Genomic DNA, 18,715 nt, shown 5'->3' with positions numbered 1-18,715 from the left:
GCAAAACTGAGTAGAAACACTAACAACATTAATACTAATAATTTTCCCTAATAATTTATAATCATAGCCCTAGTTTCATGAAGACCTGGGATGTGAATTTACACCATTCTCATAGTCTGAGAAATAAACATAGTCAATCCAAGAAAAAAAACAATAATTCCAGGCTGGTCAAGTACCTTAGCACCCAGGAGAGACCAAGACAAATCATCTCAATCCAGGCCCTTCAGGATTTACAAAGTTTAAAAGTATAATCAAATGAGCTCCTAGTAAAATATATCATACAAGGAAACAGACCTCCATAAGCAAAAGTCTAGGAAGACTACAAACTGAAAAATAAGACATGCTCAGACTGCTGCTGTTGAAATTATAAGGAAGTCATCATAGGGACTTCCGTGGTGGCACAGTGGTTAAGAATACACCTGCCAATGCAGGGGACACGGATTCGATCCCTGGTCCAGGAAGATCCCACATGCCGTGAAGCAACTAAGCCTGCAAGCCACAACTACTGAGCCCACATGCCACAACTGAAGCCCATGTGCCTAGAGTCCGTGCTCTGCAACAAGAGAAGCCACCACAATGAGAAGCCCATGCACTGCAATGAAGAATAGCCCCTGCTCTCTGCAACTAGAGGAAGCCTGCACCCAGCAACGAAGACCCATTGCAGCCAAAAATAAATATAATTAATTAATTTTTGAAAAGAAGGTCATTATACACAAAGTAATAGATTTAAAGGGTTTTGAAGGATGTTTTAAATGAAAAGACAGAGATAATCACTATTGGTGCCAAAATATTGGCTTCTTGTACACCGATGCCGAAATGAGATACGAGATATGGAGATAGAGTTCTGGAGGGGAAAGAAAGGGTGGCTTTATTCTTTGCCAGGCAGAGAGGGGAACACAGCAGCCTAGCGCCTCAAGAACTGTGCCCCCCTCCCTGGGGAACAGGGAGAGGTCTTATAGTTGGAGCTCGTGGTCACGGGTATGCAATAAGGATCAAGGCAGTAACAGTCTTGCATTCTTCTTCTGCAAAGTTTCAAAATGGCTACAACGCTGGGTCTGGTCGGCTCCAAGGGTGGGGTTGCTGACAAGATGAGGGTGTGTGGAGGGTCTCAAGTCTCCTAATCTTAATGAGTTTCTCTAATCCCTTTAATCTTGCCTCAGGTGGTTTTGTGGCTGCTCCTTCCTTGATTAGCAACTGCTCGAATCTGCCCTTTGGAACTCAGGGAATGTCATGGAGGCTGGAGTCTTGCCTACAAGAAATGGGGGACAAAAAAAGGCCTCCATGCCTGGAAGCTCCACAGGGCCCCACTCAGTTTCACCATGTAGAGCAGGAAAAAGGGACGTTTAGCCCAAACCAGACCTTCGGGGTAAATTTTCTGAGATGATGCCTGAATTGGGATAGAAGGACAATTAAGAATTAGCCAGGGGGGCTTCCCTGGTGGCGCGGTGGTTGAGAGTCTGCCTGCCGATGCAGGGGACACGGGTTCGTGCCCCGGTCCGGGAAGATCCCACATGCCGTGGAGCGGCTGGGCCTGTGAGCCATGGCCACTGAGCCTGCGCTTCCGGATCCTGTGCTCCGCAACGGGAGAGGCCACAACAGTGAGAGGCCTGCGTACCGCAAAAAAAAAAAAAAAAAAAAGAATTAACCAGGTTGGGGACTTGCCTGGTGGTCCAGTGGTTAAGACTCCATGGTCCCAATGCAGAATTAGCCAGGTGGAAAAAAGTGGTGAGGCCATTCCAGACAGAAATCAAAATACTGATGAGCAAAAAGATATAGAAGCAATGAACAGCATGGGGGGCTCAGGGGAAACTAGAGGCATTCTTCTATTACTAGAATAATAAACACCAGCAGGTAATGACTAGAGAAGCTAAAGGAGTAGAGAAAGACCTGCATGTGGAGGGTTCTCTATACCATGCAGAAAGTATGGCTCACTGAAGGATTTTAAGGAGGCGAGTGTCATGATCATTTTTGTTTTAGGTAGATTACTTTGGCAATAGTGAATGGAAAGGATTTAAGATGGATAAAGCTGGAGGAATGGAGATCAGCTAGGAAGCTACTGCACAGTTTATGGGAGAAATGAGTAGGGCCTGAACTACTAGGGTGACAGTAAGGATGGGGTAGAAAGAGATTTGAGAAATAGCAGATATAATTAGCAAAAGTTGGTGACTGACAACTAATAGGAAAGATGAAGAGGGAGCAGTGTAGAATGGCTCCTGTGTTTCTTGCCTGGGTGATTAGCTGACACTAATTGCTTTGGGAAATACAACAGGAAGAACAGGTTGGGACAGAAGAAGAAAATGACCTAAGTTATAAAGATGTTAGGCCTGGGTACCTGTGGGAAATTGAACTTAGGGATGTTTAGCAAGCAACTGGAATCGATGAGACTGAAGCTCATAGAAGTCAGTGCTGAAATAACCACATGAGTCGCTAATTCATTACTTCACAGAATCTACTTCAGAGAATAATACAGTCATCAAAAATGATGTTTAGGGGAATTCCCTGGCGGTGCAGTGGCTAGGACACCACTGTGGACCCGGGTTCGATCTCTGGTCAGGAAACTAGATCCTGCATGGCACAACTTAGACCCGGGACAGCCAAATAAATAAATGTTAAAAAGTAAATAAAATAGGGCTTCCCTGGTGGCGCAATGGTTAAGAATCCGCCTGCCAATGCAGGGTACTCAGGTTCGATCCCTGGTCTGGGAAGATCCCACATGCCGTGGAGCAACTAAGCCCGTGCGCCACAACTACTGAGCCTGCGCTCTAGAGCCTGTGAGCCACAACTACTCAGCCTGCGTTCAGAACTACTGAAGCCCGCGCACCTAACGCCTGTGCTTCGCACGGAGAGAAGCCACCGCAATGAGAAGCCCACGCACCACAACAAGAGTAGCCACTGCTCGCGGCAACTAGAGAAAGCCTGCGTGGAGAAACGAAGACCCAACGCTGCCTAAAATAAATAAATTTATTTTTAGAAAATAAAATAAAAAATATTAACAGCTTTCTTACCTTACGAAAACCTACATTTATTTAAACGCTGTAAAAATGTGAATAGCCAAGTCTGGAAAGAACTACGTCAAGATGCTATGGAAATTATTTTGAGATTGAAAGTTTATGGGATTCTTCCTTCTACTTTTTTGTATATTCTAAATTCGGTATAGAATAGTATCATAACGGGAAAAACTGTTTTTTAAAAAGTAACATTTCCTCTTACCTCTAGCGAGACACAGCTAGAGTTCCTATCAAATACAGGACCTGACACATAGTAAGCCCCCAATAAATGCAGCAAAGGACCAGCACCTGAGATGCGAGAGCAGTGGCCTCGGATCTTCCTGCCTTGGAGAAGCCTGTCCCGCCGGCCCTCAGGACTCGGCCTCACCTCGGCCCGCCCACAGCCGGGCTAACGGGCCGCGCCCGGCTCCGCGCCCGGCTCCGCCCTCCGCTCCCACTATCCCAGCCCCGCGGCCTCCCCGCTGCCGTCATCCCGCTTGAAACAACTCCTCCCGGACGGTGTGTACCACTCTCCTGAGGACGATGGCCCCTCCCGGAGGGGCGGTTCCGTCAGGTCTCACTGTCCTGACCAGTCCTGACATTTTCAGGACACTGGGCCCCTCAGGGGCAGGGGAAAGAGCGTGCCGAGCCCGCGCGGCCGCTGGAGCTGAGTTGCTGGCCAAGCCTTTTACTCGGCATCCCTCTGGAGGAGGTGGGAAAGGGAAAGGAGGGAAAGGAAAGAGTGGTCAGGGAAGGGGAGAGGTGAGGCGGAGGGAAAGGGAGAAAAACCAGTGGGGTAGCTTAGGAAGCCGAAGCCACGGCCGCGCGTGGACGCTGGCGGGTTCCGCGGCGGCACCTGGGCGCAGACGCCCCATCCAGAGGCCCCACGGATGAGGGAGTCCTGCCGCGGAACCGGCGCTGGGGAGTCCGAAAAGCCTCACCCGAATCTTGGCTGTGAACTCTGGTCTCTAGGATGCGTACTTCAGCGTCCTGAGGTGTCGCCTGGAGGCGGCCTCCAAGAAGCCTGAGGGGACAGCCCTGAGGCTGCCCCCGCCCGGCTCCCTGCGCCCTCCCCGGCGCAGGCCCCGCCCCGCAGCAGGCCCTCTCCCATGGGTACTGAGCTCCAACCAGATACTAAGCGTCAGATGTTTGGGTTAAAGCGGTGAACGTGGTAGACCAGATAATTAAGACGCAAGTTAAACAATCTAGTGCGGAAAGTGCTGGTGGGGGAGGGGAGGATAAGGGCACCCGTCCTAGCTTGGGAGGGTCAAGGAAGGTCTCACAAAGGAACACACCTTTCACTCTAACAGGAAGAAAGGAAATCGGAGGCAATGGTTTTTGATGATGAAAAGTTCGCATTGGATGGCTCCTGGTTCCTCTGAAAAGTAGAGGTCTACCATATCTGCTAGAGGCCAGGAGAAAGAGAAGTTGAGGAAAGTAAAGGTTTGAATTTATTTTGAGTAGGATGGGAGAGTTTACTAAGGAATAAATGATGTAGCTAACCACTGGACCACCAGGGAATTCCCAGGAAGCTTTGCCTGTTTTGATCACCCATGTATCCCAAACGCTTAGAACAGTGCCTAGCGCATAGCAGGCACTTAATAAATGGAATGCATAAATAAATGTATTTCAAGTGATGATGGAGTTGCCCATTAGTTGTAGACCGTAAGTTTATGGTGGCCACCAACTTACCTATAAGTGTGATTTTATCCAATAATGCTGACCTCTGCCTTCCTAGAGGGCAGTTCTGGCAGAGGCAGAGTAGGGATTTTGCCAGGTAGAAATGATGAAAGGAGAATGAATTGATAGATGTTGATTAGGTGATGAACCATGAAGTCTATCTTGGAGAGGGAGGAAATAAAGGCAAGAGGTTTCTTATGGACAGGGAAAAAAGTGGAAAGAGCAATGGGCTAGACTCCTGACAAGGTTGAAGAGTTGGCATTTTAGGACAAGTCTGGAGGTTGAAATCAGAGGGTGATGCAAGACAGAAGGCAGAGTGGTTCCTGATGATGATGCTTCAGATATGGCCATAGCTGGATTGGAGCAGAGGTAAAGGACTCTGAGATGAAAAGGTCTAGGAATTGAGAGTCTAGGTCATTTAATAGGTTATCCACACAGATGTTTGGGTTTCCCATAGATTTCCCTCCTTCAAGATCTCTGCCCTAGGCCCCATCCAGCCCCTTCACCAACCTTCATAGGATCTGCATTCACATTTTAACTTAAGCCTCAGATCCCAAAAGATCTGGCATGGCTCTGGGCCAGGAAACAGAATGGGCTAGTTAGAGCTATAATGGACATCTCTATTATTTTGTTTTGATACCAGCATGCATACACCTTTCTGGAAACAGGATGTCTATGTTTTCTGGAGGAACGACCAGACCCCCACTTCTTCGGTGTCAGGCCACGTGCAGATAGTGTTCTTCCCTCCATACCCTTACTCCAAGGATGTATATGTGACTCAGACCTGCCAGAGGAAGCATCCTGTTCCCCTGTGTACAGTTCAGTGAGTAGTTCAATGATGTATGCATGACCAGCTGGAACCCATAAGCACAATATTGTCATAGCAACACCACATTTTCAACTTCACTTGAACTTGCTACCACACAATACCTAAAAATAAAGTCAGCACAGAAGACAGAGAGTCAGGGACTTCCCTGGTGGTCCAGTGGCTAAGACTCTGTGCTCCCAGGGACTTCCCTGGTGGTGCAGTGGTTAATAATCTGCCTGCCAATGCAGGGGACACAGGTTCGAGCCCTGGTCCGGGAAGATCCCACATGCCGCGGAGCAACTAAGCCCACGCGCCACAACTACCGAGCCTGCACTCTAGAGCCCGCGAGCCACAACTACTGAGCCCACATGCCACAACTACTGAATCCCACATGCCTAGAGCCCGTGCTCCGCAACAAGAGAAGCCACCACAATGAGAAGCCCGTGCACCGCAACAAGAGTAGCCCCTGCTTGCCACAACCAGAGAAAGCCCACACGCAGCAACTAAGACCCAACACAGCCAAAACTTAATTAATTAATTAATTTTTTTTAAAAAGATATTACTTTAAAAAAAAAAGACTCTGCGCTCCCAAGGCAGGGGGCCCAGATTCGATCCCTGGTCAGGGAACTAGATCCCACATGTATGCCCCAACTAAGAGTTCGCATGCCGCAAATAAAGATTCCGCATGCTGCAACGGAGATCCCATGTGCCGCAACTAAGACCTGCCACAGCCTAAGTAAATAGATAAATAAATTAATAAATTAAGAAAATAAATCTTAAAAAAAAAAAGAAAGAAAAAGAAATGAAAACTGAATCCCGATGACATCGAAATGAATCTCTGCATCAATCCAATTGCCTGAAGCCAACCTTACCCCTGGATTGTTCAGATATGAGTCAATACATTCCCATTTGTTTACACCAGATTTTTATTTGGATTAAATTGGATTTTAATTTCTTTTTTAAAATTATTTATTTATTTAGGCTGCACTAGGTCTTAGTTGCGGCACACAGGATCTTTAGTTGCGGCATGCAGGCTTCTTAGTTGCAGCATGCGAACTCTTAGTTGCAGCATGCATGCAAGATCTAGTTCCCCAACAAGGGATCGAATCTGGGCCCCCTGCATTGGGAGCACGGTGTCTTACCAACCTGACCACCAGGGAAGTCCCTGGGTTTTAATTTCTGTCACATACAAATGATTCCTCACAATACAAGGGGGTTCTCAATCCCTAACTCTGCCTTCTGGGATATCTACATATCTATGGATATATAGATATAATAATAATGATAATAGTTAACATATGTTAATTTCTTTGTGTCTCAGTTTCCCCTATGTGAAAGAATATAACAATACCTACTTCAAAGAGTTGTAAAGATTAAATGAGATAAATGTTAGAGTATAAATTTGTTCCACAACACTGAAACACAAGAAACATCACATTACTTAATTTTTCTAAATTAAATTAAACCTGGTTCGAAACTCTCATTTACCAGGGTTGGAAGACATCTAATATTAATCATGATTTGGGTCAGGGAAGGGGGCTTTTCCCCTCTTTAATGTGATATACATTGACCAAAAAAAAAAACACTTAGGAAAGAAACTTGGGTCTTGATCCTGTCATGGTTGCCACTGGGATGTGCATTATCTAAACTCATACAGTCCATTCAAAGGCAAATGGCTCCACAGCATCTCTACCAAGTACATATATCAGCATCTTTTGCTGCAGTTCCCAAGACTATGTACTAGATGTTTAGTGCCCTATTAAATCAGCTCTCCCCATCAGAAGCCCTGCTGCCTCCTAATTGACTTCTGTCACTCATGGAGCCTATTGCAATATCTCTTTTTCCCCAAGTCCCTGAACCCACTGCTATCCTTGGGCAACTTCTCTTCTTTCCACCTGGCATCTCCGCCATCTTCTCCTTCTGAAGAGCACCCAGCTAAATTAAATTCTCCTCCCACACAAGAGCCTGGATAAGGTTGTAGAACAGGTGTATTGCAACTTTAGTTTGGGACTAATAAACTCAAAATCCATTAACTATTCCATGAGACAAGAAACCTAGAATTCCTGGAAGAGAGGAGAGCAAAGTTACCTTTTTATCCTACTGAATGTCTCTCTTGGCAATGAGTAGCAGACAGCAACTTAGTAGATAATCCTGCCATAAATGTAAATTAGCTAGCATAGAATTCAGCATTGCCTTCTCTATTTCCTATCAGAACTCAACTTAGTTTATTCATCCAGAGGTAGGAAACTCAGATACCAGGCAGGTAATGCAAATGACTAAAAATAGGCAAGTGTAAGAAAACAACAAAACCATAGGCACAATGATAAACAGCAACTAGCCCTCAGCCTCGGCTTTAACAAAGAGAACATGGTGAACTGGAAAGCACATGGCCACGAAGGGAGCACCTGCTACTTAGCTCTCAATGGTCTTTACTGGGCTTCCCTGGTAGCATAGTGTTTAAGAATCCGCCTGCCAATGCAGAGGACACAGCTTCGATCCCTGGTCTGGGAAGATCCCACATGCTGCGGAGCAACTAAGCCCGTGGGCCACAACTACTGAGCCTGTGCCTAGAGCCCATGCTCTGCAACAAGAGAAGCCACCACAGTGAGAAGCCCGCTGCAACTAGGGAAAGCCCACGCATAGCAACGAAGACCCAACGTGGCCAAAAATAAATAAATAAAATTAATTAATTAATTAATGGTTATTACTTTGTGGGAATGAGAGCCCTATGTTGCCAGATTTTAAGCCAAAAATATTATTACGTACAATCTACTAATCTTATAATGTTGACCATTCAAGTTTAAAAAAAACACAAAAAACTGCTGGCCACATTGTCTGGGCCAAATGTTAAATATCAGTATGTACCTTTTTTTTTTTTTTTTCTGTACGCGGGCCTCTCACTGCTGTGGCCTCTCCCGCTGCGAAGCACAGGCTCCGGACGCGCAGGCCCAGCGGCCATGGCCCACGGGCCCAGCCGCTCTGCGGCACGTGGGATCCTCCCGGACCGGGGCACGAACCCGCGCCCCCTGCATCGGCAGGCGGACCCCCAACCACCGCGCCACCAGGGAAGCCCCTCAGTATGTACCTTTAAGCCGTTTTACGGTTTCAGCTGCTACATATATACTGTTGGCTGTCAAATTTATATCTCCCCCACAGACTACTTTCCCAAGCTTCAGATACATGTATCTATCTGCCTCCTGCCTGACATTTCCTTGTCACAGGAACCTCAAATGCAAATGTCTAAAATGGAACACATTGTCCCCTCACCCTAAATTGGTTACCAGGTTTGTGTTACTTACCTCAGTAAAATGTCACTAACATACACACCCAGTTCCCCAAGTCAGAATCCCTAGAGTCATTCTCAACTCCCTCCCTACTCCACCCTATCCCACTGGTAACTAAGTCTAATCAACTGTAACTTTAGAATTCTACTTGAACCTGTTATTCTCCATTCCCACCATCACTGCCTTGGTTCAGGCCTCATCTTTCATTTTGCCTAAACTAAAGCAAAGTTTCCCTAACCAATCTCTTGCCTTCAATCTCTTTGCCCTCAATACAGCCAGAGTGCTCTTTCCAAGACACAAACTTGATCTTGGCTCTTCCCTGCTCAAAAATTTTCAATTATTTCCCATCACCTTCAGGATAAATTTCCAACGTCTTAGTCCGGTATTCAGGGCCCTTTGTGATCTTGTCTATCCTCCTGCTTCCCCAACCCTCAACTAATACTACAGCTGCACTGCAACACCTTCAATTTCCCTAATGGGACATGGTTTCTCTGACCCACCACCTTTACACAGGCTGTTTCTACTGCTTGGATTGTCCCCTCTTCCCTACACTCTCATTTTCTTGATTCCTCAAACCAAGCACTGGTCATCTCTTCTGGGAAGCACCCCCTGACAAGCAACCCCCTATCCCAAGGTGGTTAGATGTCCTCCACACCCCTTAATACCCTGTACATATCTCTATTTTAATTGTCTATTATTTGACTGTTTCCCTCACTGAAATGGGACCTACTTTAGCACAGAGACCCTGTCTTACTTCTGCCTCCTCAAGCCTGAGCACGATACCTGATCCATAGTGAGCACTTAATAAATATTCTCTGAATGAGTGAATGAATAAATCTAGTCCCAATCATGGTACCCATGGAGAAAACTTTCTTGCCCAAGATTACATGGCCAAACAGTGGCAGAGCTAGAAAATCCAAGTCTCCTCAACTTCAGCTCAGCGCTCTTCCTACCAGACTAAGCTGGCAGTTGATGGGGGATGGGGTGAGAAGAGAGGCATTGAATTGGACTGCAAAGGCAGATGTTGAAGTTTGACCCTAAAAAGAGGAGTTGACATGAAACAGAGTGGTGGTTTTAGGGAAAAGAGGGGCAAAAGAAAAAAAAAAAAAAAGGGTCAAGCATGTTTGATTTGTCATCCTTAACATGAATATTTGTGAAAAAGGTCTCAGGCAACCTAAAGACATGAGATGTAAAAGAGGAAACAGACTCCATCTATTAAAGATGGAATGAGGTGTATAATCAGGAACCTTAAAAGTGATGGAAGAAATTTTCATATACTGAGGTATAGGGAAGTCATTCTGGCTTACATATGATTTGACTTGAACTTTATACTAACTACAAGCCTGTATGTGGTCTATCAAACATACATTGCACATCTGCTTTAACCATTAAAGAAAAGCGTGCAAAAAAAAAAAGTGTGCATTGTCCAGAAGTAAAGAATATCTGTTATGAAATTAGAGATAAATGCCTTCCTTCCTGGGATGTCAATGCTAGTACTCCTTTGACGATAAGGCTCCCTTCCCAGGCACCAAGGTCATACTGACTTGCTGTGTACGAGCTAATCTGTCTTTTTTGAAACGTTGAAGGAATGTACCCCTGTCATGTTTGATGTCCTTTGTTCTGACAAGATATAAAGCTGTGCTGGAAAACAAGCTTCTTGGGAGCAGTTCCTCAGAGCTGAGAGGCTGTCTCCTGGGCTACAGTCTTCAGCTTGGCTCAAATAAAACTCTCCTCTATTCTATTCTTGTTATAGATTGGTTATTGATCATTTATGGCAAAAAAAGAAATAATGTTTTAACATAGCATATACTATGTACTACTCTAAGCATATAAATGTTTTCATTTAACCCTCAAAACAACCCTATGTGTATAACTGAGGCACTGAAAGATAAAGTAGTTTGAGATTTCACAGGTAGGAAGTGGCAGAGCTAGGATTTGAATAAGGTAGTTTGATGCTAGAATCCATGTCCTCAACCACAATGCCTGAAGATAATTCTGACCTTGTTAATCAAGACAAAAGGGGATCACTAAGCTTTCACTGAATAAAGTATGAGTTGTCTGGTGGGCGCAATTTTGGGGCTCTAAATTCACAGAGACTGCTGTTAGGTATGTGGGGGATGGGAGTTCTTTGTTCTGTGATGCAGTGATGACCTCAGGGTAAACTGCCACTAGGCTGAGGAAAAATGGAATGGCTGCCAGAGGGCCTGCTTGGGGCTGAGGGGGACATGGGGCTTCTCTGGGGCCAGTTGACCCATGCCCTGGCCTGCAGACACTGTGGCAGCAGCTGCCTTCTGAGTCCAGGGAACCTGGTAACACTATTCTTGTTCGTGGTTTGGCAGATCCAGAGGTGGTGGCAGCTTGGGAGATGGCGACAGCTTCAGCCCTGGTACTCTGGGGACAAGATGCAAGGCAAGGTGGGTGACATAGGTGTGCAGCTGGGTAAATGACTCACCACATGAGTTCAGGTAAGGAATCATTGACATCAATGTGGGCTCAAAAGAGTGACTATAAGCCTTAAATGTGAGGCTGGGTGAGTGACCATTAACACTAGATTTCAAGCCAGCTGAATGATCATTGACCCTAGATGTGGGGTTATGTAAGGGAATGCCGATCTCCAAATGTAGTTGGGTAATGGCCATTAACACCAGATGGGTAAGTGACTATTGTCCACAGATGTGGGCCCCAGTGAGTAACTGTTCACTCACTGTAGAACAAAGACTGAGGGCTTAACGGTACATCTTGTGTCTCTGAAAAAGGCTTCATGCCTGATTGTATCTTTCTCCACTCCCCAGAAAGATTGTATCTTTCTCCACTCCCCAGGGCCTACCACTTCTGTACCGCGTGGCTTTCCTTGATCGCCTGTGGAAGCAGAAGTCAGGGGAGGAAGAAGAAGAGGAGGTATCTCTGGATCCACTGAAGCCATGTTCTCTTCCCAAAGAAGCTCCTATTGGAGAACAGGCCACCACAGCCCCATCCCAGCCATCCTGTGATTCTGAGGGCCTCCACAAGTCCATAGGGACACTAGAGCAAGTACTCACACAGACCCCAAACCCTTCCAGATCCTTCCCCACCTTTCAGATCTTGACCAACCTGCCTGTGAGGCACAAGACAGCATCAGGGAGCCACCTACAGCAGAGAGAAAGCCAGCTCTTCTGGGGTCTCCCCTCTCTGCACAGTGAGTCCTTGGAGGCCATCTTCCTGAGCTCAGGTGGCCTCTCTCCCCTGAAGTTGTCTGTCAGTCCTTCTGTCTTCTTTAACAAGTTTGCCTTCCTGCCTAGAACCCCAGTATTGCTGCTTCCCCAGTATTGCTCCCCAACCCCACTTCCTACACATGAAGTCCATACTACAGAAGATCTGGAAGGAATGGCCTCTGACCCTCAGCAACTTCCCTCCCCATCTTCCCCTCCTGTCCCATCACTTCCCCTCCAACTTAAATTCTTTCCCATGGACCATAAGAGAGTCCTATCTGGCACTGAGGCAAACACACAGTGGCTTACACAGCAGAGAGAGGTCCCTTGGGTCTCTGAGGATCAAGCCCTGCACCCACAGCCTAACCTCCAAAGAACCAGGCCCTCCAAACTCTTCCATTCATCTGAGGTCTGGTGGAAGGTGCCATGGGATCCTGGCCTCCAACAACACATTCCAGACTCACTCTGTGCCTCCCTAGCAGAAAATCCTGCTAGCCTTCTGGGAGCCCTAACTAGGTCTGAGGCCCCATGGAGGACCACGGGGCAAAATGAGGACCCCAAAACCCCTGAGCCAGCAGTGCCAACTCCCAGCCTAACCCCAACTTCTCTGCCAGAATGCCAAGGAGCCAGCCCTATAGGAGGCCTCTCTGGACCTGAAGCCCTCTGGGAAACCACAAGGCGAAGAGAGAATCCTCAGATCTCTGAGCCTCCGACCTCAGTCCCTTGCCAATCTGTAGCCCCCATGACAGAGCCCCAAGGAACCAGCACCCTGGAAGTTCCACCTGTATATGAGACTCAGTGGGGAACCACAGGACATAAAGAGAGTACTCAAGCCTTTCAGCCCCCAACGCCAGCCCCCTGCCCTCCCCCACATCCCCTGCCAGAACTCCAGGGAGGCAGTCCCCTGGGAGATCCATCTGGATATGAGCCCCAGTGGAGATGCAGAGAAAATTCAACAAACCTTTGGGCCTTTGAGCCCTCAGCCTTGGACGTCGACCCAGGACTCCATGGAACCATGCCTGCATGTGTCCCATCAGGATCTGAGACTCCGTGGAAGGGCACGCAGAGTAGAGAAAATCTTTGGGTCTCTGCAGACCCAGTTTCATCTCCCAGCCTTCCCTCAGCCTCTCTGCTGGAGTCCCTAGGAACCGGTGCCCAGGCAGTCTTGTCTGAATCCAAAGCTTTGTGGGAGGCCATGAGGCAGACAGACAACCTCTGGACCTCAGAATCTCCAGGCCCTGGCCACAGCCCATCTCTAGCTCCTATTCTAGAACCCCACAGAATCAATCCTGTGGGAGGGCTTACTGGGTCAGAAACTGCATGGAAGGACACTGATCATTCCCGGAATTCCTGGGCTTTTGAATCGCTATCTCTGGCCTTCAGCCCACCCGCAGTTCTTGTACTGGATTCCCTCAGAGTTAGCCCTACGGGGGTCCTGTTTGATTCTGAAGCTACATGTGGGGACATAGAAAGGAGAAAGAACTCCTGGGCCTCTGAGCTCCTGGCTTGCAGCTTACCCCAAGACCCACGTGGAGCCAACCCCTTGGGAGTCCAATCTGACTCTGAGCCTACTGCGGGGGACATGGAGCAGAAAGAAACCTGTTGTGTTCCTGTGTCCCCATTGTGGGGTCCCAGCCCATGCCCAAACTCTATGTCAAAGTCTCACACAAGTGAGCCTATTGGAGACCAATGCAACTGTAAACCTGAGGGGGAAACAGTAGAGCAGAGAGGGAACTGCTGCACCACTGAACTCCCAGCCCCAACCCCCAGGTCACTCTCTGCTCCTCTACCAGATCCACACATTGACCTTGAGTTTGTGTGGAGGAATGTGCAACAAAGAGGGATCCCCCAGGACCCCAGCCTTCCAGCAGTGGATCCCCTACAGCCAATACCCTGGCTTCCCACCCAAGCTGAAGCTCTGAAGATTGAGTCCAACCAGCCTGGCCTACCCAAGGGAGAGCTGTTCCCAGGGGCTAAGGCAGAGACTCCATCCTCCCAGGGTGAGGCTGTCCCAAAGATGCCCACCCACTCTGGGGTCCAGGCCTGGCACTGGAGTAAAGAGTTGGAACTCAGGCTGAAGAAACTAGAGCAGAGCCCTGCTTCCAGATCTCTTGGCCCAAGTCAATCATTTGGCAGCTCCCCTGCCCTGAGCTCCACAACTCAAGCCACCCGGAGTCTCTCTTCTTGCCCACCACAGCAGATTCATCCCCTCAGTCTGTGCCCCAACTCTTCAAGCTGTCATCCCCCTAAACCTCAGAGCACAGTAACTCAGCCTATCCAGGTCCCCCACTGTTATCACTCCCACTCCTCTATCCAACCTCAGCTATGGAAGTCTGGCAGGGCAGAACAAGAGCCTCAGAAAGAGCAAAGAATGAATGTGAAGATGTCATCCCAGGGGTCATGTGTTCACTGCCCAGGCCTGGAAGAGCCCTCATACCCTGAGGTTCCAGCCTCAGGCAAGAGACAGGACAAGGCTTCAGCCCTATCTTCAGCCAAAAAGAGAGAGCGCCCCAGGAAACCCAAAGGAGACCACAGAGAAGGGGATGCAAAATTGGGCTCAACCACAGTTACAGGGAAAAGCCACCTAGCCCAGGCCAGACTAGCAGAGGTCCCTGTAAGCAGACTTTTGCAAAGATCTCAGCACAGGGACCAGAGCTCTCGACACACTGCTCCCTCCCTGCAGCCTCACTCCAAGGCTTCAGGTTCCCAAGGTCAGAGAGGGGCAAGGCTGGGAGCTGGTGACATCCTAGCCCCTCGGCACTGTAAGCACTGCCCTTGGGCCCAGAAGCATCTTTCCTCCCCCACACCTCAGGCTCCCCTTACCAGGGGTCTCCAAAGGATGTTAGCCAAATTTCTGGGTACCCATGGACCCCTGCCCACCAAATCCAGTCAGCAGAGAAAAGGCTGGTAGTACTGGCACCCAATATAAGTACCCCAAGACCTGAAGCCAAACCAGTTGCGGGGTGGAGACACAAAGGAAATCCTAATAAACTAGCTGAACTAGACAAACCCCACTCATGTCTTTTTTGGAGTCTGGGGTACTGGAAATGACGGTTCCCTATTCTGCTGCAGCTGTGTCTCCTCAGGATCAGGTCCCAGAAGTAGAGAGCTCAGGATTCTATAGGCTTAACTTTCTTTTCAAGCTGTTCACAGATGATCAACCTGGAGTCTACAACCTGGAGTCCTCACTCTACAGGGTGAAGCTGTTAAGGCCAGGGGAGCACAGACCAATGCTGCCCTTGAGAAAAACTTCACAGCAAGTCAACAGAAGAAAAATATATCCATTCACACGAGCACAATTGGTCTGGGTCTAGGCAGCTGCTCTTGGTCCTGGGTATGGTCCCCTTCTTCACATACTTGATACACAAGTTCCCCACATATATTTCTAGCCAATTCTTGTCAGCCCTCTCCTCTTTTCTCTCTCTAGTTTAGCTCATGCACCTCCAAGGCCACAAAAACAAGTCCCTTTTCATATGTTTAGCGATCGCTGAATTTCTTCTATAATTGCCTGTTCATATCGTATACCCATTTTTCTACTGCATTGTCTGCTGGGTATTTTATTACTTTTCTACTGCTGCCATAACAAATTATCACAAAACAACATAAATTAATTTTATTAGAAGTCTCACAGGGCTAAAATCAAGAGGTTGGCAGGGCCGCATTCCTTTCTGTAGGCACTGGGTAGGATTCGTTCCTGGTCTTTCCCAGCTTCTAGAAGCTGCCCACATTCCTTGGCTATTGGCCCTCCTCCTCCATCTTCAAAGCTAGCAAAGGCAAGTCAAGTTCTTCTCACATCACTTTTTCCTCCCTCTCCCACTTTTCAGGACACTTTTAATTACATTGGACCCACCTCAATAATCCAAGATACTCTTCCTATCTTAAAGTAAGTTAGCTAGCAACCTTACTTCCATCTGCAACTTTAATTCCCTTTTGCCATGTAGCACAATATATTCACAGGTGCCAAGGATTAGGATGTGGGCATTGGTCAGGGGGTTTGGGAATGGCATTATCCTGTCTGTCACAGATATTAACTCAACCTGTTAATATGCTGCAAATAGTTTCTCCCAATCTGTAGCTTATTTTCTAATTTTAAAGCGATTTTACCATGCCAAAGTTTAAATCTACCAACATGTTCCCTTATGGATTCTAAGAACACTTTCTTCTAGCACCCTCATGGACATTTGTTTATTTATTTTTGGCCATGCCGTGCAGCATGTGGGATTTTAGTTCCCCAACCAGGGACTGAACCCGTGTCCCCTGCAGTGGAAGGGCAGAGCACTAACCACTGGACCACCAGGGAATTCCCATAGATGTTATGTTTAGATTGTTAATCTAATTTTTGAGTACAGTATGAGGAGAGAATCTAACTCCCCCAACCCCCAAAAAAGATATCCAATTTTACCAATACCATTAAAAACATAGTGTCTTGAACCCATTCCATTAAGTGCGATATTTCAAAACATGGGTCATTTTTTAACCATCTCTAGGTTTCAGGATCCACCTATCTTACCACCTACTAGTACTGTCTCATATACAACCTGTCTAAAACTTACTCATTTTCCCTTTAACCCTGTCCTCCAATGTGCGAATTCCTATTGAAGGGGTGTACAACATCCACCCCAGTACTGAAGCCAGAAGCCTGCTCCTGACTCCTCCTTTAACCTCACGCCCCAATCTAAAAAAGAAAAAAAAAAAATGATTATCTCTGGTTATTGGGAATACTATATAATTTTTGGCTGCATTACAGATCTTAGTTCCCCAATCAGGGATTGAACCCGAGCCCATGGCAGTGAAAGCACCAAGTCCTAACCACTGGGCCACCAGGAAATTCCCAAAAATAAAAGTTTTTTAAAAAGTGAATTGTTGGGCTTCCCTGGTGGCGCAGTGGTTGAGAGTCCGCCTGCCGATGCAGGGGACACGGGTTCGTGCCCCGGTCCGGGAAGATCCCACATGCCGTGGAGCGGCTGGGCCCGTGAGCCATGGCCGCTGAGCCTGCGCGTCCGGAGCCTGTGCTCCGCAACGGGAGAGGCCACAACAGTGAGAGGCCCGTGTACTGAAGAAAAACAAAAAAAAAAACGTGAATTGTTGGAAACTCCCTGGCAGTCCAGCAGACAGGATTCAGTGCTTTCACTGCGGGGACCTGGGTTCAATCCCTGGTCGGAGAACTAAGATCCCACAAGCCGCACTGTGAGGCAAAAAAAAAAAAAAAAAAGTGAACTGTCAATGAAAAAAAAGTGAATCGTCTATACACAACAATGCACATGTAGTTGACAATACTGTACTGTACACTTGGAAATTTTTGCATGAATTTTATGTTATTTTGCCACAACAAAAAAAGAAGAAAAAAAAAGTTCTCTAGCCCTGAAATCTGACGGTTACTTTCCTGCCTAAACCCCCAGAGGACCCACACGATCATTAAAATAAAGTTCACACCTGGCATTTGAGGTTCTTCACAATGTGGTTTGGCCTCTCAGAATTCACTCCCTTGCTAGTCAACCTGATGCTTCTTAAGCATGCTCTGACCCCATGTCAAGCCTCCCATCTTCCTTTAACCCCCAGCTCAGACTGCCTCCACAGCCTTCTCAGATTCTCCTATCTTAGTACGGTTTCCCCTTCTTTGCAGCCCCATAACAATTTATGTCTTGTTGATAGCACTGCTTTCCTGATATTATGGCTATCAAGTCCTTCAAAGACAGTGAGGTTCTGTGAGGTCAAGTTCACACTCCCAAACCAGTGCTCTTCCCAATCATAACATTCGCTCTACTCTGTATAGTTGGTTGAGAAAAACAGTCAGAAGGTACATGCTTCCCTCTGCCTCCTCTCACTAATGTTACTATTCTGTTCCAAAGTTTTATTTAGCCCTAACTTGTCTATAGGGTCTGAGCCCAACTTACCACCTGCTGGCCAGGAGTGGAACTGAAGGTACTTTCCTTCTCCCCACCTATCCACCCCCAGAAAAATAGTCTCATAGTCTCAAAGACAATGCAATTCTGAATTTCCACTTGACATAGGGCCATTTAATGAGTCTATGCAACTCTGAATAGCTTTATGAAACATCCAAGTCCTATATTCTTAAGTCTTTTTAAGCCCTCAGTAGGTTGTAGGGCCGGGCAAGATTAACAAACCATTTAACATTTGTTCAGTTCGGTCAAACTAATGACTGGCATCCTGGGCACCATGTAACCACTACTCTCAGGGCTACTTGCAGGATCAGTGTCTTGGACCCCAATATATTTCAAGATTTTAGATTTATAGTTCCATCTTTGCTTTCGCCTCTGTGGTGAACTGTTGGTCTTCCATGATCTAATTTGATGCCATATTTTTGGTTAGAAACCCATCTTCTAATCACAGCACTTATCCTGTGGGAAGATGGCTATAGTAAGATCACATTCCAATTTCTTTCTGGGAACCCTGTGGGGAGAAAGATGAACTGCCTATACAATTTGCCTCTTGGTTTAAGTATGCAGGCTTCTGCAGGTGCATTTTGACAATAAACAGTCCCTCACACTGCTTTCTACAGTTTACGAAGCACTGTCAATCATTTTATCAGACTAAGAAATCTCGAGGCCCCAGAAGAGCTCCGTGCCTTGTGTGACGCTACACTGCTATATGCACAAGTGTGAGAAGCAAAACCAGGCCTCTCACAAGTCTAGTCTTATTTTTTTCCTAAAGAATCTATAAAGCTCCAACCACCTTCCCTATAGACACACTTCGTGTTATAAGTGAGTGCAAAGCAATCATTCCAACACAAATTTCTATCACATATCA

General features: G+C 47.0%; 1 protein-coding gene across 1 annotated transcript; it reads left to right on the top strand.

The window, feature by feature from the left end:
• Window positions 1–11,390: 11,390 nt before the first annotated feature.
• Window positions 11,391–14,858, top strand: SPATA31G1 (SPATA31 subfamily G member 1). Its single transcript, XM_060015335.1, has 3 exons — window positions 11,391–11,411; window positions 11,580–11,682; window positions 13,342–14,858. The coding sequence occupies exons 1-3, from the start codon at window positions 11,391–11,393 to the stop codon at window positions 14,856–14,858; spliced, it is 1,641 nt and encodes a 546-aa protein (XP_059871318.1).
• The last annotated feature ends 3,857 nt before the right edge of the window (window positions 14,859–18,715 follow it).

The sequence above is a fragment of the Delphinus delphis genome, chromosome 6 (genome assembly GCF_949987515.2).
Source record: "Delphinus delphis chromosome 6, mDelDel1.2, whole genome shotgun sequence".
Classification (NCBI taxonomy): domain Eukaryota; kingdom Metazoa; phylum Chordata; class Mammalia; order Artiodactyla; family Delphinidae; genus Delphinus; species Delphinus delphis.
Note: the sequence above shows the minus strand (reverse complement) of the source record. Positions and strands in the feature narration are given on the sequence as shown.